The sequence below is a fragment of the Eptesicus fuscus genome, chromosome 12 (assembly GCF_027574615.1).
Source record: "Eptesicus fuscus isolate TK198812 chromosome 12, DD_ASM_mEF_20220401, whole genome shotgun sequence".
NCBI classification, from domain to species: Eukaryota; Metazoa; Chordata; class Mammalia; order Chiroptera; family Vespertilionidae; genus Eptesicus; species Eptesicus fuscus.
Window position 1 is genome coordinate 88,948,899 of NC_072484.1, and position 20,356 is coordinate 88,969,254.

Here is a 20,356-nt window from a genome sequence, read left to right on the forward strand (position 1 = left end):
GTTTGTCACAATTAGGCTTTGTTTGTAAAACGGAGAAAAGTAAGTCCCAGGGGCAGCTGACATTTGTCTTATTTGAACTCCATCACCAAGCACATGCCCAGAAACTGGTATGATTTTTGAACTTTTCAACTCATCTAATATTCTCCTTTGTACCAGTAGTTATTAGACTTGAGTTTTTCCAAGACATTTCACAAGGAGATTTGAATTTAATTGATTGCTCTGGGCCCCTTTTTCCAGGTTCTTTTTAAAACGTTGCTTTACTAAACTGCCTAAGGTTTTTGTTTTATTTTTGTTACTTACTGCCTACCATCCTGTTGCCGACGAACCAGGGAGCAGGAGTCCCTCCGGAGTAAAGCTAACTATCGGTTACCGACAGCCACTCACTCACCTGGGTTATTCAGAAGCTTCCTAACTGATGTTGAGTCTGTGATTTCCTCCGAGAGTTCCAGCACCGCAGGGAGTGGGCCCTTTAAGATACAGACCTGAGCAGAGCACTCTGCCCAGCTGCCCATTTCCTGCAGAGTAAGTCCAGGTTCTCCCGGGGCCTGCTGGGCCCCGCGGTCCCATCCCTCGCCACCTTTCAGACTCCATTTCTAACTGCGTCCTTTCTCCCACTCTCTCCAGCCGCTGGGGTCTCCTGCTTCTTCCTCGAACACCCCCAGTGTGCGCCTGCCCAGAGTTTTTCCTCCTGCAGAAGAACACCCCATCCTGCACTCCCTGGCCTCAGCCGCCCTGCCTTATTTTCTCTTGGCCACTTACTGCCATCCGACTCGCTGTGTATTTACCTGTTCACTGTCACGCCTCCTCCGGCCCCTCCAAGTGCTGAATACAAGCTCCCCGACCAGAAGCATGGTTTTGTTCACTGTCCTATCATCACCGCTTGGCACAACTATTGGGCCTTCATCTGCTGTGTGAATAATCACATGGTGAATGAATGAACAAGTTGGTCAAGGACAGAATTTCTGAGGAGGTGACACTTAAATTGCTACCTAGAGATGAAAGGAGGCAACCATATGCAAGTGAGGAGGAAACGTTCCCCGCAGAGTGAAGACCAGCTGCACAGGAAGGTCAAGGCAGTTCCTCCGTCTGTCTCTTCTCACCTGCGTCACAGCTTATCCGAGTCCAAACCACCATCTTCCATGCCAGACCAGGCAGGCCCCTATGGGCTATTCTTGGAGGTGCAAAGAAAATCCATTGAAATTCTTAAAATAGAGAATTTATTTAATGTAATTTATATTTCCGAAGGCCACCTGCCTCATTGTAGGAAACTGTCTGAAGATAAATGGAAGCAGAGAGACTACTTAAGAGGCAGGTCTGGCAGTGTGGTGGGGATGGGGATGGCGGCTATCGGGTGGACGGAGAGAGATGTTGGTTGTAGAATCAATAGGACCCAGTGGAGCAAATGTAAAGGATGAAGAGGAGGACGAAATCCGGGCGAAGTGCTCAGTTTCTGGCTTGAGCAGTGGGCCAGTGGGGTCTTAGTCACTGGGATGAGGGACATGTGGGTGGGAAAATGATAAGCTAAATTTTGAACATCTTCCAAAGGGGCTTGGATGAGGTCTCATAGAAACAGTGTAGAATGTTGAGAGGAGAGGGCTTGGGACCAAACGTTAGGGGAACATCACCGTTTAAAAGGTGAGTAGGTAGGGAACAAACCGTTAGAGAATGACCAATACAGCATAAGTCATATCCTGAAAGGACAGTGTTAGAAAAGCCGAGAAAGAACTGTTTCAAGGAAGAGAGAATTTCAGATTCTTCCCGGAAGCTATGGAAGGCAAGGAAGAAAAGTGGGCCCTGTGTTTGGCAATGTATAGGTCCTGGACAGACTTCACAGGGGCCATTCTGATGGACTGATGGGTGAGGGGGGAAGTCTGATGGGACATGAGGAAGAAGAAAAGAAAGCATCTGCGCAGGCGTCTTAAGAAGTTTGGTGAAACAAGTAAATTAAAAGTGAGGCACTGGTCCAAGGAGGGGGGAGAGAGAGAGAGAGAGAGAGAGAGAGAGAGAGAGAGAGAGAGAGAGAGAGAGAGAGGAAGTCCTCGAGCACAAATGGGGATTGTCTTTTTATATGAGTAGGACACTAACTCCATTGTGCTAGGCGGGGAAATGGGTGTGTGTACAGGTGCATGTGTAGGTTTCGCAGAGGAAGCTGAGTGGATTCGAGATTGAGGACTTGTTTTCTCAGTAAACAATAGGGTTAGATCACCAGCTAGGAATGAGAAGGAGAGAGGAGGTGTGGGAGGTGTGAGGACAAAGAAGGTATGGAATAGGAATGCCGTCTAATGAGAGGGGACGCCTGTCAAAGAACCAGGATTGTAAAGCTGCAGTAGATGTTACTCTATGATTGAGATCCTATGTTTCAAATGAAAAAGTCAGCTCCCTTGAATCATCTGTTTAGTTGTTGGTGTGCAGACAGAGCTGGAGGGGGAGAGATTTGGGATATGTAAGTGGGATAGCAGGGCCAGGAGGTGACCGAGAGGTGACTGGAGTAGGTCTCTTAACGCCTGATTCCATAAGGAGGGAAGTGAAGCTAACAGCCAGTGAGAAAGTGGTGAGAGTCCAAAAAAATTCCTGGGAGTTTGGATGAAGGGGAGGAATTGCAACAATTCCTTAATGACTTAAGCACCTGAGCTGGGAGGAGGAGGAGGAAGTAAAACGGAGGCCTCCCAGTGCTGCCATGCTGGGTTAGGATAAGGAAGGGGGTGGCGGAGGGGGAGTGGGGAGGATGGGGGTCTGGGGACTAAGAGTTGGGTGTCACATGCCTCACCTATGGTCACTGAGGTTACTGTGAACACCCTCAGTAGTTGGAGAAGTCTGTGGCCAGACTTCCGTGGGCCAGAACATGAGTCTTCAGTAAAAGTGGGGACGTTATTAAGACAGAGGTCAGGAAATGGCACGTGGAGAACAAAGTGGTGGGGGTGGGGGGGCGGGTATAAGCAGGCCCCATGTGTCTGAAAGGCTGAGGGTTGTGCAAGCCGGAGGCGATAATGGTCCAGAAAGTGGCTGGAGAGCGAAGAGATGTGCCCCCATACAGATGAAGGGGTCAGACTTCAAACGCAAATAAAAAGAAACGCCATTCTAAAAGCAATGAAATGCTAGTGTACGCAACAATAAAAATTAGAGCAGCAAAGAAAGAAAGGAAAAGCATAAAGATGCTGAAAGTACACGCTGTGCATCATTGACTATTCGTGCGGGCTGCGCAGGCTGTGCTCTGACATGAGTGAGCAGCGCTCCGGAGAGGAGCTCCTCAGTAACCATGAGCGAGAAAAAGGCAATAGACAGAGAAAATAAACGTTACCGGTGTGAAACGTTAACAAATTCTTCACTTATACGAGCTGAAAATAATAACTAGCTTTGATAACCTCTCGTTATTCCTCTGTCCCCCAGCCCCCTGACAATCCAGAAAAGATAATAAAATCAGTGTTAATCATTTTATTGCTGTAAACATAACTCTTTGGAACTTACAAACCAACTTCAAAGAGCCAACAAATGACCAAGCAAGGAACTGGTACCCAAATAATTCACCAACTTTTATGTTGGAACTTGAAGGAAAGCACCTTGTTTTAAGCATTATCAAAGATAACCATTAGAGTTTTAAAGTATTTGTAAAACAGCAAAAGAAAAATCAGTTAGACTAAGTACAGCTTGATGATGAAGTGTTTAGTAATTCTAATATAACTAAATGGAGAGACTGTAGGCAAATAATAGGTTACTGTTTTAAAAGTATTTGATGGATAACAGGTTGATCCATTTATACTTTTGTGCTAACAAAAATGGAATAATCTGCATCTGGGAGGCAGGTTCTGTTTCCTGGGTGCTAGTAACCTAGGTGGACTGGAGTATTCCATGCAATGTGAAGTGGGCCTTAGAAATACTAAAAATTCCAAAAAGGTTGGGATTTATTAAATGGGCATGAGAAAATGAGGCAATACTTTTAAAAGTTTGTTTGGGGTTTCAAATGTCTTTCCCAAATAGCTATGGCCATTTTATCCAATGATCATAACACCTTTACCCTCCTACTAAATTGGCTGACAGTCAAATGTTGATATAAATTCAGAAATGAATTGTGTACATAATTAAAAACATCGAGTCAGAGTGAATATATAATTTTTGAAGCTATATAATTAAAATTCTGTCAGAACATGTCTTGAATGAAGATTATGAGACTAAGAACTTTATACATGAATATAAAACATGTTCAGATAAAGACCAATACATAGCTCTAAATACAGACTTTTTTTTTTTTCTATAAATGTTTCAGGGCAAGCACAGATCAAGCAACCTAAACAGAGGTTAATGATGTGTAGCAGATATATCTGGAATTCAATGTCAAAATAGCGCAGGATGGTGTTTTGGTTGATACTAAATAATCAAATAAATATTTATAATGCACTAATTTTTGTCCCCAAGGATTGCCTCTTTAGAAGTCAGGTACTTTGTAAACTTTAAACGCTGTTTTGAACTATGTATACATAACATTTAAGTCATTATTTCTTCTCTTTTGTTAAGACAAAATGATCTGAGATCCAGCTTGCGATGTGATTTGAATGATGATTATTCCCTTATAAAGTAAAGTCTACTTCCTCGGTCTATGGGACGACCTAAGGTCTATGACTCAGAAGAAAGCATCTAAAGGGAAGACTGGAATTCTCCCCAAAAGGCTGTTCACTGAAAAGAACATGCCTTCAAAGGACTGTTAGAATGGTAGAGGTCTTAAAAGGCAATTTAAAAAATTTAGGAATAAAAAGAATATCAATGTGTAATCCTAAAAAAGAACCCCCCAAAACAAAAACAATTTAATTTTAAAGTATCTTCCTAGAAAGATTGATGAATAATACTGCTATTTTTTCTTGTATTTTCCATGGTTTTATGTAACTGATGGATCTTAATATCAATAGTTATTAAAGGTGCTCACTCTGGCATTTGTTAGATAAACTAAAAAACATACTTGAAGATACCAGGAGTCTCAAGAAAACACTTTTTTTATGATATGTCATATCAAAGGAACAAGTCAACTACTTGTGATCACTTCCTTTAATTTATTAACTAATAATTGATTAATAATTATGTTTTCTTCAAACTCCTGGGTCCCAGTATACTCAGGTATATTTGAATAAATGCCCTTTGACTTTATTTCTGGAAAAACTACTCATCATTAATAGAACCCCCAACTGGGAGAAAGAAATAAAATAAAGACTCCCTGTGAATGACTTTATTTATACCTCTGCATTTGGCATGCTACAGAACATCACAATTTTACATAGTCAACAGAGTTCAAATAAGACTTTTTTCAAATGTGGCTTTGAAAATTTTCAAATGTGGCTTTGAAAATATTGACATCATCTGCTAGAACATAGAGCAAAAAAACAGTTATAGGTAAAATAATTAATTCCCAACCCCTTTTGACAAGTGTTGGAAGTTGAATATTCTTTGCTCTATAACACCTTGGGAAACTTGAGGAATTGGGGGTAATACTCCTTACAAGATGTTGTCATGTCCAGTTTTACTTTAATGAACTCGTATCGACACTGGATTTAGAAAAGAGAAGAAAGTTCCTTTACCCTGCAATGGTAAATTTACTTCTGGCTAACAATGCTCTGATTCTATTTACAGACTTTTAACCAGATAATACTGTATAGCAAACACACAGAAATGTACATTACTAAAATTTGAAGCTAGAAAAATATGCCATAGGATATAATTTGGAATCTATAAATTGGAGCATGTATAAACCAAGAACATCTTGACAAATCAAATCAGAGATGTAAAGTTTGTGCTAGTGCGAAAATTCAGTTGGCAGTGGGCTAGAGTAATGAAACGGGATTGTGTAGTACAATTTCATTTGTGTTAACACAATATCATCAACTCTGTTAAAAGTTCCTAGTTGATCCCTTCAAAATAGCAGCAGAGGGCTGTTCAACAAAGTAGTAAATTCAATCCAAACTAACAGTACAGTATTACTTGACTGAACAATTCTAACTTTCCCCAGTAAACATTTTACATGTTCTAAACACTTTTAAAGGATAACCTTTAAGAAATTCCCCCAAAGCTTAACCATGCAGCTCAGCTTAAGTAAACCATTCTAACTGAGGAGCTGTATAGTAGAGAGCTGAATATAAATGAATAACACTTAACTAAACACACAATCTGAAAATACAGCGCAGTTCCTGTCTGCTTCCCGGGAAGGTAACCTGCCACCCGTGCCGCGTTAATTTGGTAACTTGGTAATTATTGTTAAGTCGGAGCTGCAACAGGAAAGGGAGACGTGACGGTGAAATCCTGCAACCTCACCAGTGGGCGATATCAGTCACTATGGCGTCTACACTAAACACAAACTAGAAGCAGAAAAGTATTGACATAAGAATTCTAGCTGCAGCCCCATCTCAAGATTCAGACTCAGACCAAATGGGTCAGTTTACCCCAAATGGATCTCGCCCTATTGCCACTCTCTTATGGAATTCCCTCCCAGAAAACATTCCCGAATCTGCGGTTTGTTTGACCTAGTGCAGTTATTAAGGTCGGTGGCTTGTGGACTTGGCTAGGGGGCCAGATTCTCTCTAATGGCTAACCGTGGTCTGAATATGTGGTTGGATTTTTATTTATATTATCTGTGAAATTGACAGGGTATTTGGCACAGATTTCAAACTCTTCCCACATACATGAACTCATATTCATGTTCAGTTCTTTTTAAATATTGCAGGAAGTACATAGCAAGTCAAAAAAACACCAAGAGATGTATGCCACCTGCATGTGAAGGCCAGTGCTTTTGCCTGGCCGCGCGGGATTTCCTCCACATGCTGGAGATGCACTGCAGGCCACACAGAAGCAGAGAGAATGCTGTCTCGTGATTCCATCGGGACTAATATAAGAAAAGTGTGTGTCCATGCTAAGGAGAGCTCTTGCCCAACCACCCGCGTCCATCCGTTTTCCTCCCTGTGGTTGGAGGAAACTTTGCTCCACACTGTCCTTAGCTCCTGGCTGTGCATCACAAATCCCATTGTCAGCTTTTTGGTGGTGGGAATCGGAGCTAACTCTCAATCCCTGAGGAAAAGCGTGCTGGGACCCTGGCTACTTAGTATACTGCACGGTACTGTACTTGGTGATTCGACTTCGGGCTGTGCTCGGGGAAGTGGATCCAAGGGCCTGGCTAAAGTGATGGTCAGAGGAGCTCCTCATATGGCCGATGGTGGCCGTCCCCGCCATGCTGCTACTCAGGCCCCCGCCTCCTCCCAGGGTGCTCAGCCCGATGCCACCACCACCACCCATTCCCGCTTCACTGCCAACCAGGCCACTGCCGACTGTGCCACTGCCACCAATCATCCCCGCTGGGCCACTAAATCCAGTTATGCCAGAGCCAGAAAGCACCCTCTCGGTCACAATCACATTGTGGGCATTGGAGAGCTCGGGGTGCAGACTGAAGCTGCCCATCATGCCCGCAGTTGGTCGGATCACCCTTTCTGTCACTACCACGTTTGAAGACTCTCTGGGATCAGGGATGGTCAGCGTGGCGGGTAGACCTGAGCCTGGTGCTATCACCCTTTCTGTCACTATGACGTTGGACCCCTCTCTTAAGTCAGGCATCTCTAGCATGCCATGCAACTCGGCACCGGAGATCGGGCCCACCACCCGCTCTGTCACCACCACGTTAGAGGCATGCCGGTTATCATGGATGTGGACAGAGGGCTTCAGAGTGCCGGAGGTGGTGTAAGACTCCGTCACAGTGACGTTACCGTAGCCCAGGGGGTCGGGAATAGACAGAGGGTGCTGAAGGCCAGGCCCAGAGGGGTAGGCGCTCTCAGAAATGACCGTGGTGGTGCCATAGTGTGGGGAGATGGGTGGGTGACCGCTAGCCACGGGCTCTGTTCCCTGCTGAGGGTAAATGGGTTCGGTGCTCTCAGGCCAAGGGAGATCGAAATCTGGATATGATTCGACATTTTTCCCCAGGCAGATATCGGCCAGCTTCTTAAATTTAGGCCCCAGTGTATCCAGGAAACTGTCATCAAAGTCTTCTCCAATGAAGCTACAGCAGCCCACAGAGCCAGCGGGGGAGCCCACCCCTTCAATGTCGTATATGAGCAAACAGTCATTGGACGGGCGTCCTTCGTCTTCATCGGCGTAAGCATATGCTTTCTGAATTTGCAGAGGAGAGAGAAAATGACGTCATGAGTACATACCTAACAACAATAGAAGTCTTTATCTTAATTAATTCTTACAGGGCATTACCAAAGAAAAACAGAAAAAACAAAATTCTAACATCTACTAGAGGTGTTCTGAAAAATCATAGAACTGCATGAAAGAATTTGCTTAGAAGTTATTTTAACTGTAATTTTAATGATATATTTAGATTTTTAAAATTCATTTAGGCGGACTTGATAATGGTGTACTTTGGACACAAAAGCACACACACACACACACAAAAATCACATGAATTATTTTGTAACCAAGTTAGGAGGAGGTACTTAAAAATGCTGAATCTGAAGTACACAAAATTGTGCGTTCTTTAGGTTTATTTATAAAAGTGGGATTGGTAGGAAAGAGTAATTGGAGACGTGAGAGCAGCGGTCCATCTGTGAACAAGCTTATTTGCCACGTTAAGGAATTTAGACTTGATGCCATAGACAAAGCACAGCGGGAGCAGTGGCTGCTTCTAAGTGGGGCGTACCCGGCCTACGTGAGAGGCTTAGCTGTAGTATCAGCAGCGCCATAGATCATCCCGCACAGAGGCTGGGAGCCTAGCGAGGGGGTGCCTGCCCAAGCCCCACGGGGAGCAGTGGGAGCCTGGGGTATAGCCGTGAGTGCTAGACGGGGAGGAGGGCATGGGGCAGAGCCCTTACCTGGCAGAAGTAACTTTCCATAAAGTCCATGTTCAGACCTCCTTCTCTACATTCCCTCATAGAATTTCTTCTTAATGTTCCAGAATATTCTTGACAGATCTCAGGTGGTCCTGATGATTTAACTCCATCCGCTAGTTCAAATCCTGTCATTCTTTCTTCTCCTTCCATTTCTTGCATTTCTCTGCCACCATACTCATTTGTATAAACCCCTGAAAGTGAAGGTCAAGTTAAATTTATCTAGTGTGCTGTAGAGTAAAAATCAGTACCTTACTTTTATGTGTGGTTCTTCATTTAAGTATGCATTGTGAGCAAAGGAAAAAGGAAAAAAGAAAGTGATACTTAAATACAGGAACTATAAATATATTTGGTTCAAAATAATAGTAATTAATTTGGTAACTTGGTAATTATTGTTAATTATTTGTTGGTAACTATATGTTGAACTAGAAGCAAGGGGCTGCATATTGGTTACAAAAACCTATGCTTTACATATTTTTATTTAAAATTTTTTTCAATTACAGTTTACATTCAATAGTATTTTGTATTAGTTTCCGCTGTACAACATATTGATTAGATTTACAATGCTCCCCCGGTTATTACCAGTACCCAACCGGCACCATACATAGTTATTATGAGGATTTGATTTTAAATTAACAAAAATTGGGGGGAAATGACCAAAATTCTAAAAGTGAAGTGGTATAAGAACACCCCAGTGTGCTGTATTAGAAGCACAGGGCCCCAGAGGAACACCCCAATGTGCTGTATTAGAAGCACAGGGCCCCAGAAGAAGGCCCAAGAACCACGGCTTTCAGAGAAGAAGCCATGGCGATGGCGAGGGGAAAGGTCTGCATGGAGTCTTGAATTTGCACGTGGATGTGGGGGTGAATAGAAGCCTCACATATGCTAAGCAGGGGAGCTAAAGCCATGGCCTGGCTGATGGACGTGCCATGAACAGGGGCAGTATTGACACGGTAGGTGTCCCATGCTTTCCTATTTTAAATACCGTGATGGTCGGAACTGTGCGTGTCCACACATCTGTCACTTTGGTGCCTCTCACTGTGCTTTGTGGAGGTCTGTGTAAATATTTGTACACTTAATGAGAGACTCAGTGTATAAGTAAAGCCTGCTGGATTGACAAGTCTTAGAACTGACTGGATATCAGTGAGCAGGAAGATATCAAAGTTTCTACTTTTCAGGTGGAGGGGATGTTGGTGTCGTTAACAACAATGGATGCATGAGGAGGAGATATGGTTTGAAACACTAGCATGTCCATCCTTTGCATAAGGTCCAGTTCTACGAGTTATAAATATTCCTGTACTTCTTATATTTTAGAGTCAACGTGGAAAAGCCATGATTACAAGTTTGAGAAAGGCTGAGAGAAAAATAAGAGAATCAATCTGTATTTACCTTGAAAAAAAGAAAAGATGGCACAACTCTTCAAAGATATGAGGTTTCTAAAAATCAGTTGTTCTTTTTATTGGCATCAGTTACTCGCTTACTGTGAAATCCTCAGTCTCCCCGGGTTCTGCCTGGGACCTGGTCTAGACCTCTGTCGTAGGGCCGGATGGACCGATAGTCTCACTCATGGGCCAGGAGAAACTCCGCCCCGTGCACACGCCTCAGAGGAGAGCGTGAAGAGATGTTGATAGTGTCTCGTCCACTTACTTTCAATCTGAGAAACTGGACGAATCTTTTCAGGTCAACATTTAGGCTGATGCTGAGAATGGATGCAGTTTTTAATTTTGTCATGATGACAGCTGAAGCCAGCATGATTCTGAACCATTCATGAATTGTGGAGGTAAAATCTTGTCTCAATAAATGAGCACCGATCTATCTTAATAGGTTGTTCTTTCATTGTAATTAGCATTTTTGGGGTACATAAGATTTAACCCCATGCCCAAAGTAGACTTGTGGTTATAATTCAGTTATTCTTTTCTACTTACGGACATCCTAATCAGGCCATTTCCTAAGTACTCTCTGATGATTGAAGAAGATATAAGAATAACAATTACTGTAGCGTTTCCCTTTTCATTTAGTATGTAAATTAGTCATTTTAAAAGGAATAATAGAAACAACTTTAAAGACGAAATATAATAATTGAGAAATAGTGAGGTATGCAAAGAGAGAACAAAATTCCTTCTGAGTCACTTGAGTTGTTAAAATAAGAGGAAATTGTACCTGAAGTGTCAATGCACTGGATGCCTCCTGGTGGTATTTGTGGTACAGGGATGGTGGTGATAATCTAGAAGACAAGAAACAACGTTTTCCCATCTGTAATGACTCTTCTTTCTCCAGTTACACATTGGGTTAGTTCTCTAATTACCTCCGATGTTCTGAAAGAGCACCACTTAGGAAACGCTTGAAATCCACGTAAAACAGGAACTGCATTCAGAAAGCCTTCCCTGGTGACGTCCATCTATTTGGAGGTACCTGTGCTTTCTCTTCATTGCCCCCCGACCCCCCCCCCCGTTCCCCCCCGGCTAGCCCAGAACAAAGGCCAGCACAGACTACCAGTGGTCACCGTCTGGCTTCATGTGCAGAAGACAGAGTTGAGGCGACTACCACAGGTCGTTTCTTACAGATTGGCACTCACCCCCGTCTCAGGCCCTGGTCCTTCCACTGCCCACGGATGAATTGCCCCTTCTGAACATTCAGGAACAGGCTCGAAGCCGGCTCCGCCACCAGGGGCGCCTCCACAGTCACAGCAGATCAACAAGAATGGGACCACTGCGGGTGACAGGGGAGGAATATTGGAATTAGCAGTGGGGCCACATTAAAACAAAAACTTGCTTTTTGTGATGAAATTTGAATCCCTAATATAATGCCATTTGATCCTAAAATTATTATGAAGGCTATAGAAAATGAACTGTATAATGGTGAGATGCTAAAATCAATGTGAGCTTCAGTATACTAGATTGCAACCCATTTTCATTTGTTATATCAGATTCAGGTTACAAACAGTGTTGTAGTATGATCATAGGTTATTCTTCTCCCTGTTGTCACTCAGGAAAATAGGGAACGAGAGGGAAAAGAAAGCTAGTGGGCCAGTCCGTGTGTTCCCTCTTCCATGTCTTTATTTTTCTCCTCCCACACATGCCTGCCTTTTTATTTCAACAGTAACATCTTATTCATGCTTCAAGCAGTTACCCTCTTTGAGGCTCTTATTTGCCCTTAAATATCTTTTCTTGAAATTACTCATGCGCAAACAGAGAACATTACGCTGCCTACCACTGTCTTTTCCTATCCATCAGAAGTTTCTAGCCCAGAGCTTCCTACATAATACGATCTTAAATAGCGATTTGGAATGAATGGGTGGATGAAGAAAAGGATGTGTAAATTTTTTAGACAATGAGGAAGGAGGGAAAGAAAAAAAGGAAGAGGGCAGGTGGGCAGGTGGGCAGGGTAAGGATAGTGATCAGAGAGAGGGGAATGCTGGCCCAGCCCGGGTTCCAGAGAAACAAGGCAAAGTCTGTGCACTCCTCTCGGACCTGCCTGCCACTTCCCACCCCCCACCTGGAGGACAGCATGTTGTCCCAAATGTGTTCATAGGAATAGGTGTTAGTGAAAAGCCCACACATAGGCAATCCTTGCAGGCTTTCCTGGCCATTTCAATCAATTGCTTCTCATTGTCTTCTCTGCTCAAATAGCAATGGGACCTGCCTATTATGGGGCAGCCATTACATTGAGATTGAATGCGAAAAAAGTTTTTATCTTCCACTGCCAAGCAATAAGATTTTTAAAAAATCTCATAAATCTAGCACTAGATGTAGAAATATCTTGATAATTGAACACAATAAGAATTTTTAAAATACATTTTATCAAAAGATCAGAAAATGTCTCCCAACTTTGGGCTGGGGGTGGGCTGTTAAAGTACTTACATCCTAGGACCAAGAATCCCATGATGAGCAGTCCAATGCCAGCGGGACCAAAATGTACATTATCTGGAAACATGGGCACGCCTACTGGTTCTTTATAATCATCTGTTCCGCCACCCCCATCGATATTGCCATTGCCATTGATGCCTTCAGTGTTGACAGTGACATCACCAGTAATAAGTACACCAGTACTAGTATCAGTACCAGTTCCACCTCCATCATCGGTGTTATATTTTGGAGTGGTTTCAGAAGTTTGCCAGCCAGAACCTTGAAGATCAATATTAATTGTACCGGTACAAGTTCTTTGAAGACCATCTGTAACAAGGTTCAAAATGGAAGAAATCGTTCATAAATTTAGTGTAATCATTGTTGGACAATATGAAACTATTTCCTTTTTGCATCAATAGTTATTCCTATGTCTTTATTCCCATTCATTCAGTAACTTCCTCAGTTCTCCCTTGTTCATGACTCCTTTTTAAAACCAAACTGTTATGACTGTTAGTGCTCCTGAAAAACTGTCTCGTGTAGAGAGGCATAGACGGTAAACACCACATTGTGTCTGCATCGGCCGGTGCTGCGTTATAAGCTCTGGGGGAGGCATTCCTAGACTACTTTCTTTTTTCTTCTTTTTTGCACATTTCTTATATTAGAGCTAGGTTTTTATTTTTATTTTGGTGGTTGTTTTATTGTATTTCTTCTTCAATTATGTTTGTGCTTTTCCTTTTATGGGCTGACAAAATGAACAGATTGGGAGCAGGTTAGTAAATCGTTTCTACAAAAATTTCTTAGTGAGAAAGCAGCATATTCCCAAACTCACAGGAGAGGGAACTGGCACTGTTGGAGGTGGGGAAATTTTCATTTCGATAAGAAGGTGAAACACGTTTGTTTCACAAGCATATATTCCAGTGTGCTTTCTTCTTGTCCTTCAAAGTTTAAGTAAGTTATTGTGTTCCTTGACTAAACACAGGGGTAGGGAGATTTGTTATTTGTTTCAACTTAATTGCTCTACCCTTGCTGTTTATTTCATCTAGTCAACCAATCAACCAACCAACCAACCAACCAGTATTTCAAAACAGTAGGCTAATTTTTGAATGCATTTGATACAAAAGGTAGTGCATCAGAATCCATCTGCTTTTCATCAGCAGGTGCCTGGGGCTGAACCAGAGCTGTAGTAATGACTGCAGAAGGGCTCAGGGTACCTCTGTGATGATGAGTATGTTTTCTATCTCATTGTGGCAGTGTATGTATTAATACATCTGTCAATACCTATTATCAATATTGCTTTTGGTATTTATTATAGATAATGCTATAAGTAACATCGATGTGCATTCAGCCTTTTATATTTAGGGATTGTCCTAAGGTTATTGAAACTGGGTGAAAATAAAGGGATGATTCTGTTTGACATTGTTGTTCTTATCTCAGTTACATAAATGTAAGCTCTGTTGTCAGTCTTTGTCCATTGATGTAACCCTAGAACCCGGTACAATGGCTGACATTTGGTTAGGATTCAATATATAGATTCTGAGTAAATGAATAAAGAAGTCCCTGAAAGTACATAACAGAGACAAGTTTAAATCCAATCTATGATATCAAATCCCACGCCCTTTCATCTCAGCTATGCTGATTCTAATGTTACTGGTTTTGGTCTAATTTTTATCATTTTCATCACCTGTAATATTTATTCCCCTTTTTGGTGAGAAAAGGCATGCTTTCTGTTTACCATAAGCCTAACAATGTTGTAAGCAAAGTTTCCATTTTCCCTTCATGTCTCCAATGAAGCTTGATGTTGGATGTAAAACTGGAGTAAGTTAGCAATTACTTGAGGTCATTTCAGCACTGAATCAAAATAAGCTTTATCTTTAAATGGAATCACATTTCTGTTTGCGATATATATGTTTTAAAACTACTCTTATTTTGATTAATTGCGGAAAAAAATTATAATTTGGTAAAAATTCTGAATTGTTGAATGACTTTAAAGGAATGCTTTATTTTTTTTTTAAATCTGCAAAGCAAGTGGAAATAGTCATCCCATTTTTAGGATACTTGAATGAGGAAAAAAAGAGGGAGAGGGAGGGAGAAAGAGCAACTGAAGTAGCAAGCATTGCTTAGCAGAATTAGTCTTGAGGAGCTCGCCTCCTTTAGGGACCGGCCTAAATTAATTTTGTTGATTTTGAAAAGTAATATAAGCATGCTACCTCCAAATTGCTTACACAAAGTTGTGCATCAACTTCCCATAGATTATATAAAGTTAAGTTAGCTTGACTTCTGGCCTAACTATTTGAATATAATTTTACAATACGTACAATTTAAAAATTGCAATTATTTACATTAATAAGAACTAACATTTATTGAAAGTATAAGTGCTTTACATGTAGTTACTCCTTAAATCCATATTGTTATTGTTCCATTTTGCAGAAGAAAAGACTGAGGGATTAATGGGTTAAATGACTTCTCTGAAATCCCATATCTAGTAAGTGATGGCACAAGATACCAATCCAGTCTCACTCCAGAGCTCATGGTCTTATCCACTAAATTATACTACCTTTCATATCATTAAAGATTTGATTCTGTAATAGCCAATATGATAACTTTTGTTGAAAACATTACTTTAAAATACAGTAATTAAAATTTACATATATAAATTCTAGAAGGAGAAATGTTAAATTGATCTCTTACCATCTATAGATAGAATTGTTCCTTGGTATTTTCTATTAAGCATATTATATTGTTCCATGGTAACTTGATTTCTCAAAGTAATAATGCCCGTTTTTGAGTCAACAGAGAGCAGGTCAGCTGGATTATTTCCCATGACGTATCTGTATTTGAAAGATAATAGTATAAATTAATGTCAGCTATCTAAAAAGGCAGAAAGAGGGAGAGAGAGAGAGAGAGAGAGAGAAGAGAGAGAGAGAGAGAGAGAGTGAGGGAGAGAGAGAGAGACTTTATTTATAAAACATGTCTCTAGCCAGTAGTTATAATCCCTGAATACACTTTTCAGTTATTAGCTACACTTTCTCCTTTTTCAGGGCAGTCCCAGCTATTTGAGGACATTGGGAAACAGACAAAGCTGTCAGTTTAAGCAAAAAGAATGATTGAGCAGCTCTTTCCGATGGAATGTCCCTTATGCCCACTTGGTTGGCAGAATAATCCTTGGATGCTTGCAGTCTCATTTTCATTTGGTTTAGGTAGCATGGGAACTATCCTGGAAGACCCAAATCCTAGGACTTCCTGAGCTCATTAACAATTCTAAATTATTCTCTTACCAAAGAACTTACGTCTTCATCAGCGTGGCCATCATCCCCTCCCTGTGTCCACTCCCCCTCTCCACACACACAATGACTGACCAGGACTTCTGAATTCCAAACTACGTAAGTCCTTTTCTGATGCTTCTGTCCTATTTTCTATTGTCTTCCTCTCCTCATCTTTCACTTCCATGTCTTTTTTATTTTCCTCATTTACATATGATAAAAGAAATACTGGTTAGCAACTCTCTGTCTCAGGTTTGTGCTAAACTCGGGGAATAGAACTTGGAGAGGACACAGGGGTGGGTGTTGGGGTGGAGGGATGGGAGGCGACCTGCCCTCGGTGAGCTATATCTGCGGGGTGAGCGTTTATCAGTAGTGGTGGGACAGTGTGATGAGAGCTCTAACACAAACACTCACACAGTGTGAGAAGAATATGGAGAAAGCACTTTAAAATCTGATTTGTGAGATAGTTCCCCTACTGTTACTCTTGGTCATGTTTAAAACATATGTGCACATATACACAGATTTTTTTATGATCAAGTAGAAATATTTGGATATACAGAGTTTAAAAAAATTATGCAGCATGATTTTTCTTTACTCTAAATCATTTTTCATGCCAAAGTTATTATTGGCCAACACTAAGTGCTTATTAAAGTGAAGAAAATAACTAAATCTAATTGGATTTAATCTGGGCAAATTTGCAATGGGAAAATTAGTCCATAAAATTCTGGGGTAAATAATCTTGGGATGTGGTAATCAGCTAATTGGTCCATAAAATATATAAACACAGGAGTGTCAAAATTTAAAGATATAATATTTTTACATTTTGCATCTTTATACTTTTACATCTTATATGTTGCACAATTTTTTATATTTTTGTAAGTTACACACTTTAAGTAATAATTCAGTAGGCTAGTACTTTTTATGATTAAATGATGGTTTCAAAATAATGAAAAATATTTAAATTCATACTTAAAATTTCAAAAAAGAACATATGTACTTCATTCAATATGTGATGAAAATTTGTTGGAAAATGTCAGTCTTACCTAACTTTTGTTGAAGGTCCACCAGTGTCCAGGTCAGTAGCTATAAACTCTCCCACTTTAGAATTCTGTCCCATATTACTAGTTACTACGAATGTCTTTGAACCTGGACGGAACACTGAGCCTTCAAGTACATTTAACACGGTCACAGAGATTGCTGTTGCTGTGAGCTTATATTGAGACATAATTGATTGATGAAATTCAGCTTTATTTCTAACACCAATACTGAGTTGCAGATTCTTCATGTCTTCATAATCCAAGGGCTAGTAAATACAGAATGAAATCGTTTTACTACAAAAAGAAAAGAATTCTACAAGAAAGTCAAATCCTTTGATAATAGGAAAATAAATGCTTATGCCTAAAATATGATATTAATTAAATATAAATACATACAATGTATTCTTACTTTGTCTTTAATACAAACACATAAAAATATATATAGTGAGAAAAAAACAAATCTTGTATCCTTTGTTGAAAAAATTGAAAATGTATGACATGAGTCCTCATTGTCCAGCAAATTAAAAATTTAAAAATGGTATAGATGGTCAAATCCTTGCATTTTGTAGTGCAAAGACAGTTTATGTTATCCTGTATCATTTTTGTTTTTCAGAAAGTAGTTCTATTTATGGGCTAGACACATTGTAGGTTCCATTATTTGACTGGTTTTATCCATAAAGAACTATTTAGAAGAATTTACTTCTACAAATATGACTTCTTTTATTAAGTCAGGTAATAGAATGTAGCATACAAATAATAAAGAGAAATTCTTATTTTTTCAACATATTCTAGAATAAATTATTTCACCTTTTGGAAATAATCAAGTAGTCATTTTCACTAAAAAAAGATGGTGTTAATATCCATTACTCCTTCAATCCACAAACAATGCATTATGCCAAATATAATTTCCTAAATTTTCACATAAGAGTCTTTAGGTGACCATGGATTCACACATTGTACTCTTAGGTAAATTTTTAGTCTTTGCCCTAATGTTGGCTGTACTTGCAATTTCAAGATTGGCTATAAAATCATGTATACATATACATTACACACAAATACACAGACTTATTGCATATAGTATATAATCTAATAATAGACAAATATGCAAATTGACCATACCTCCGACACACCCACAAGCCACGCCCACAAGCCACGCCCACCATCCAATCAGAGCGAGTATGCAAATTAACCCAAACCAAGATGGCTACAGCCACAGAGAGCAAGGTTTCCTAGGTAACAGAGGAAGCCAAGCTTTCTGCCAGCCATTGCAGGCCTAAGCCTCCACTCAAGCTACAAAGTTTCAATTATAGAAGGTAAACAAATTCAAACAAATGGCGGCAGAATGGAGCTTGAGAGAGCAGGCCAGGGTTGCCGCCAGCAACAGGGGCAGCAAAGCTTTCCACATACCCTGGCTGGGCCCACCCGCTTAAGGCAACAAAGTTTCAATTATAACCCCAACACAAATGGATTCGGGCCTCGGAGGGAGCCCCAGGCTTGGCTCTGCTCCAGGCTACAAAGTTTCAGTTGTAGAAGGAAAATAAATTCCAGATACCAGGGTCTCCACTTGCATCCCAGGGGGCGTGGCCCACCTGCAAACCACCACAGGCCCCTCGCTCAGGCCGCCCCATGCCCCAAGGGAACCCCACCCTGATCAGGGACACACTTCAGGGCAAACCAGCTGGCCCCCACCCCGTACCAGGCCTCTATCCTATCTAATAAAAGAGAACTATGAAGATTGATCATCACTGCAACACACAATATAGCTGCCCCCATGTGGTCAAAGATCCTGCCCCCATGTGGACACAAGATGGCCACCACAAGATGGCCAGCAGGAGAGGGCAGTTGGGAGGCACCTGGCCTGCAAGGGAGGGCAGTTGTGAGGGACCAGGCTTGCAAGGGAGGGCAGTTGGAGGTGATCAACCCTGCAGGAGAGGGCAGTTAGGGGTGACCAGGCCAGCAGAGGAGGGAAGTTGGGGGCAAACAGGCTGGCATGGGAGTGATTAGGGGGTGATCAGGCTGGCAGGCAGAAGCAGTTAGGGGCAATCAGGAAGGCAGGCAGGCAAGCAGTTGGGAGCCAGCAGTCCTGGATTATGAGAGGGATGTCCGACTGCCCGTTTAGGCCCGATCCCAGGGATCGGGCCTAAACGGGCAGTCGGACATCCTTTGAGGGGTCCGAGATTGGAGAGGGTACAGGCTGGGCTAAGGGACAACCCCCCTCCGTGCACGAATTTCGTGCACCGGGCCTCTAATATAATCATAAAAAGAATTAACATACAATGTTATGTCTGGGAGAAAAATAAGAATCATTCCCATTTTACAGATAGAGGTACGGAGGAGAGATAGATTAATTTTCTAAAGTAATAGAGTAGTTTAATGTGAAATAGTTTAGGATTGTTTCCCAGCATGGAATCCTGGGGAGTATAGTGACAGAATATGGACTTAGCTAGAGAGATGTAGGTTTGTGTGCCAGCCATACCACATACAGTTAAGTGAAGGTGAGCAGGTTACATACTCTCTCTGGACCTCAATGTATTTATCTGTAATATGGGCATATACTGATTACAGGGGTGCTGTGAGGAATAGACTAAAGCCTCTGTCCAGGGCCTCCCTAAGAGGAAGCTATAGGCATGGTGACACTTCACAATGACATGAAACAAATGATCACACGTTCCCAGGAGGACAGACTGTAGGAGTCTATTTCCGAGGACTATTCCGAAGGAAGGAAATGGTGGAAAAGGAGTTACATTTTCCTGTGAAGAATCCATATTGCACACATCGCATATAGTTTATGCACCACTATTGCAAATTTTTAAATTGATTTTTAGAGAGAGAGAGGAAGGGAGAGAGAGAGAAACATTGATTTGTTGTTCCACTTATTTATGCATTCATTGGTTGCTTCTTGTATGTGCCCTGACCTGGGATCAAACCTGCAACCTTAGCATGCTGGGAAGACACTATAAGCAACCGAGCTACCTGATCAGGAGGCTATTGAACATTTTAAAAATAGACCCGATAAGGCTTTAGCACAGGGTGAAAATTTCACTACCAGCTCCCGAGGAGTCAGACATTTTCCCCCTTCACATCTCAGAGGGAATTCTACTGCAGTTGATTTGGTGGTTCGTTAACATCAGGGGGACACAGGGAAACTCTAGGGACTTGGACCAAATCTCTAGTGTATTTATGTCCATAATAAACCTTGGTCAGCAGCCTCAAGGAGGTGGGAACGTGATTCTACAATTACAGTTTTTTAATGTTAATTTCATAAAAACACAATGGAGGAATAAAGAACATTCGATTTATATAGTGAATATTCTTAATGCGTAATAATTGCCATGGACACATTTTTTTGTAAAGGCCATGTTAAA

The 20,356-nt window shown here is 41.3% G+C and overlaps 1 protein-coding gene across 1 annotated transcript in view; it reads right to left on the reverse strand.

Moving 5' to 3' along the window:
* Positions 1 to 6,637: 6,637 nt before the first annotated feature.
* The window catches only part of DSG1 (desmoglein 1), a 29,975-nt gene continuing 16,256 nt past the window's right edge, over positions 6,638 to 20,356 (reverse strand). Inside the window, exons 9-15 of the mRNA XM_008148363.3 lie at positions 16,998 to 17,257; positions 15,383 to 15,522; positions 12,710 to 13,021; positions 11,425 to 11,558; positions 11,010 to 11,073; positions 8,835 to 9,043; positions 6,638 to 8,130 (exon numbers count right to left, since the gene is read on the reverse strand). Of these exons, the coding sequence (XP_008146585.2) occupies positions 7,069 to 8,130; positions 8,835 to 9,043; positions 11,010 to 11,073; positions 11,425 to 11,558; positions 12,710 to 13,021; positions 15,383 to 15,522; positions 16,998 to 17,257 (2,181 nt within the window). The 3' untranslated portion in view covers positions 6,638 to 7,068. The remainder of the gene's footprint in view (positions 8,131 to 8,834; positions 9,044 to 11,009; positions 11,074 to 11,424; positions 11,559 to 12,709; positions 13,022 to 15,382; positions 15,523 to 16,997; positions 17,258 to 20,356) is intronic.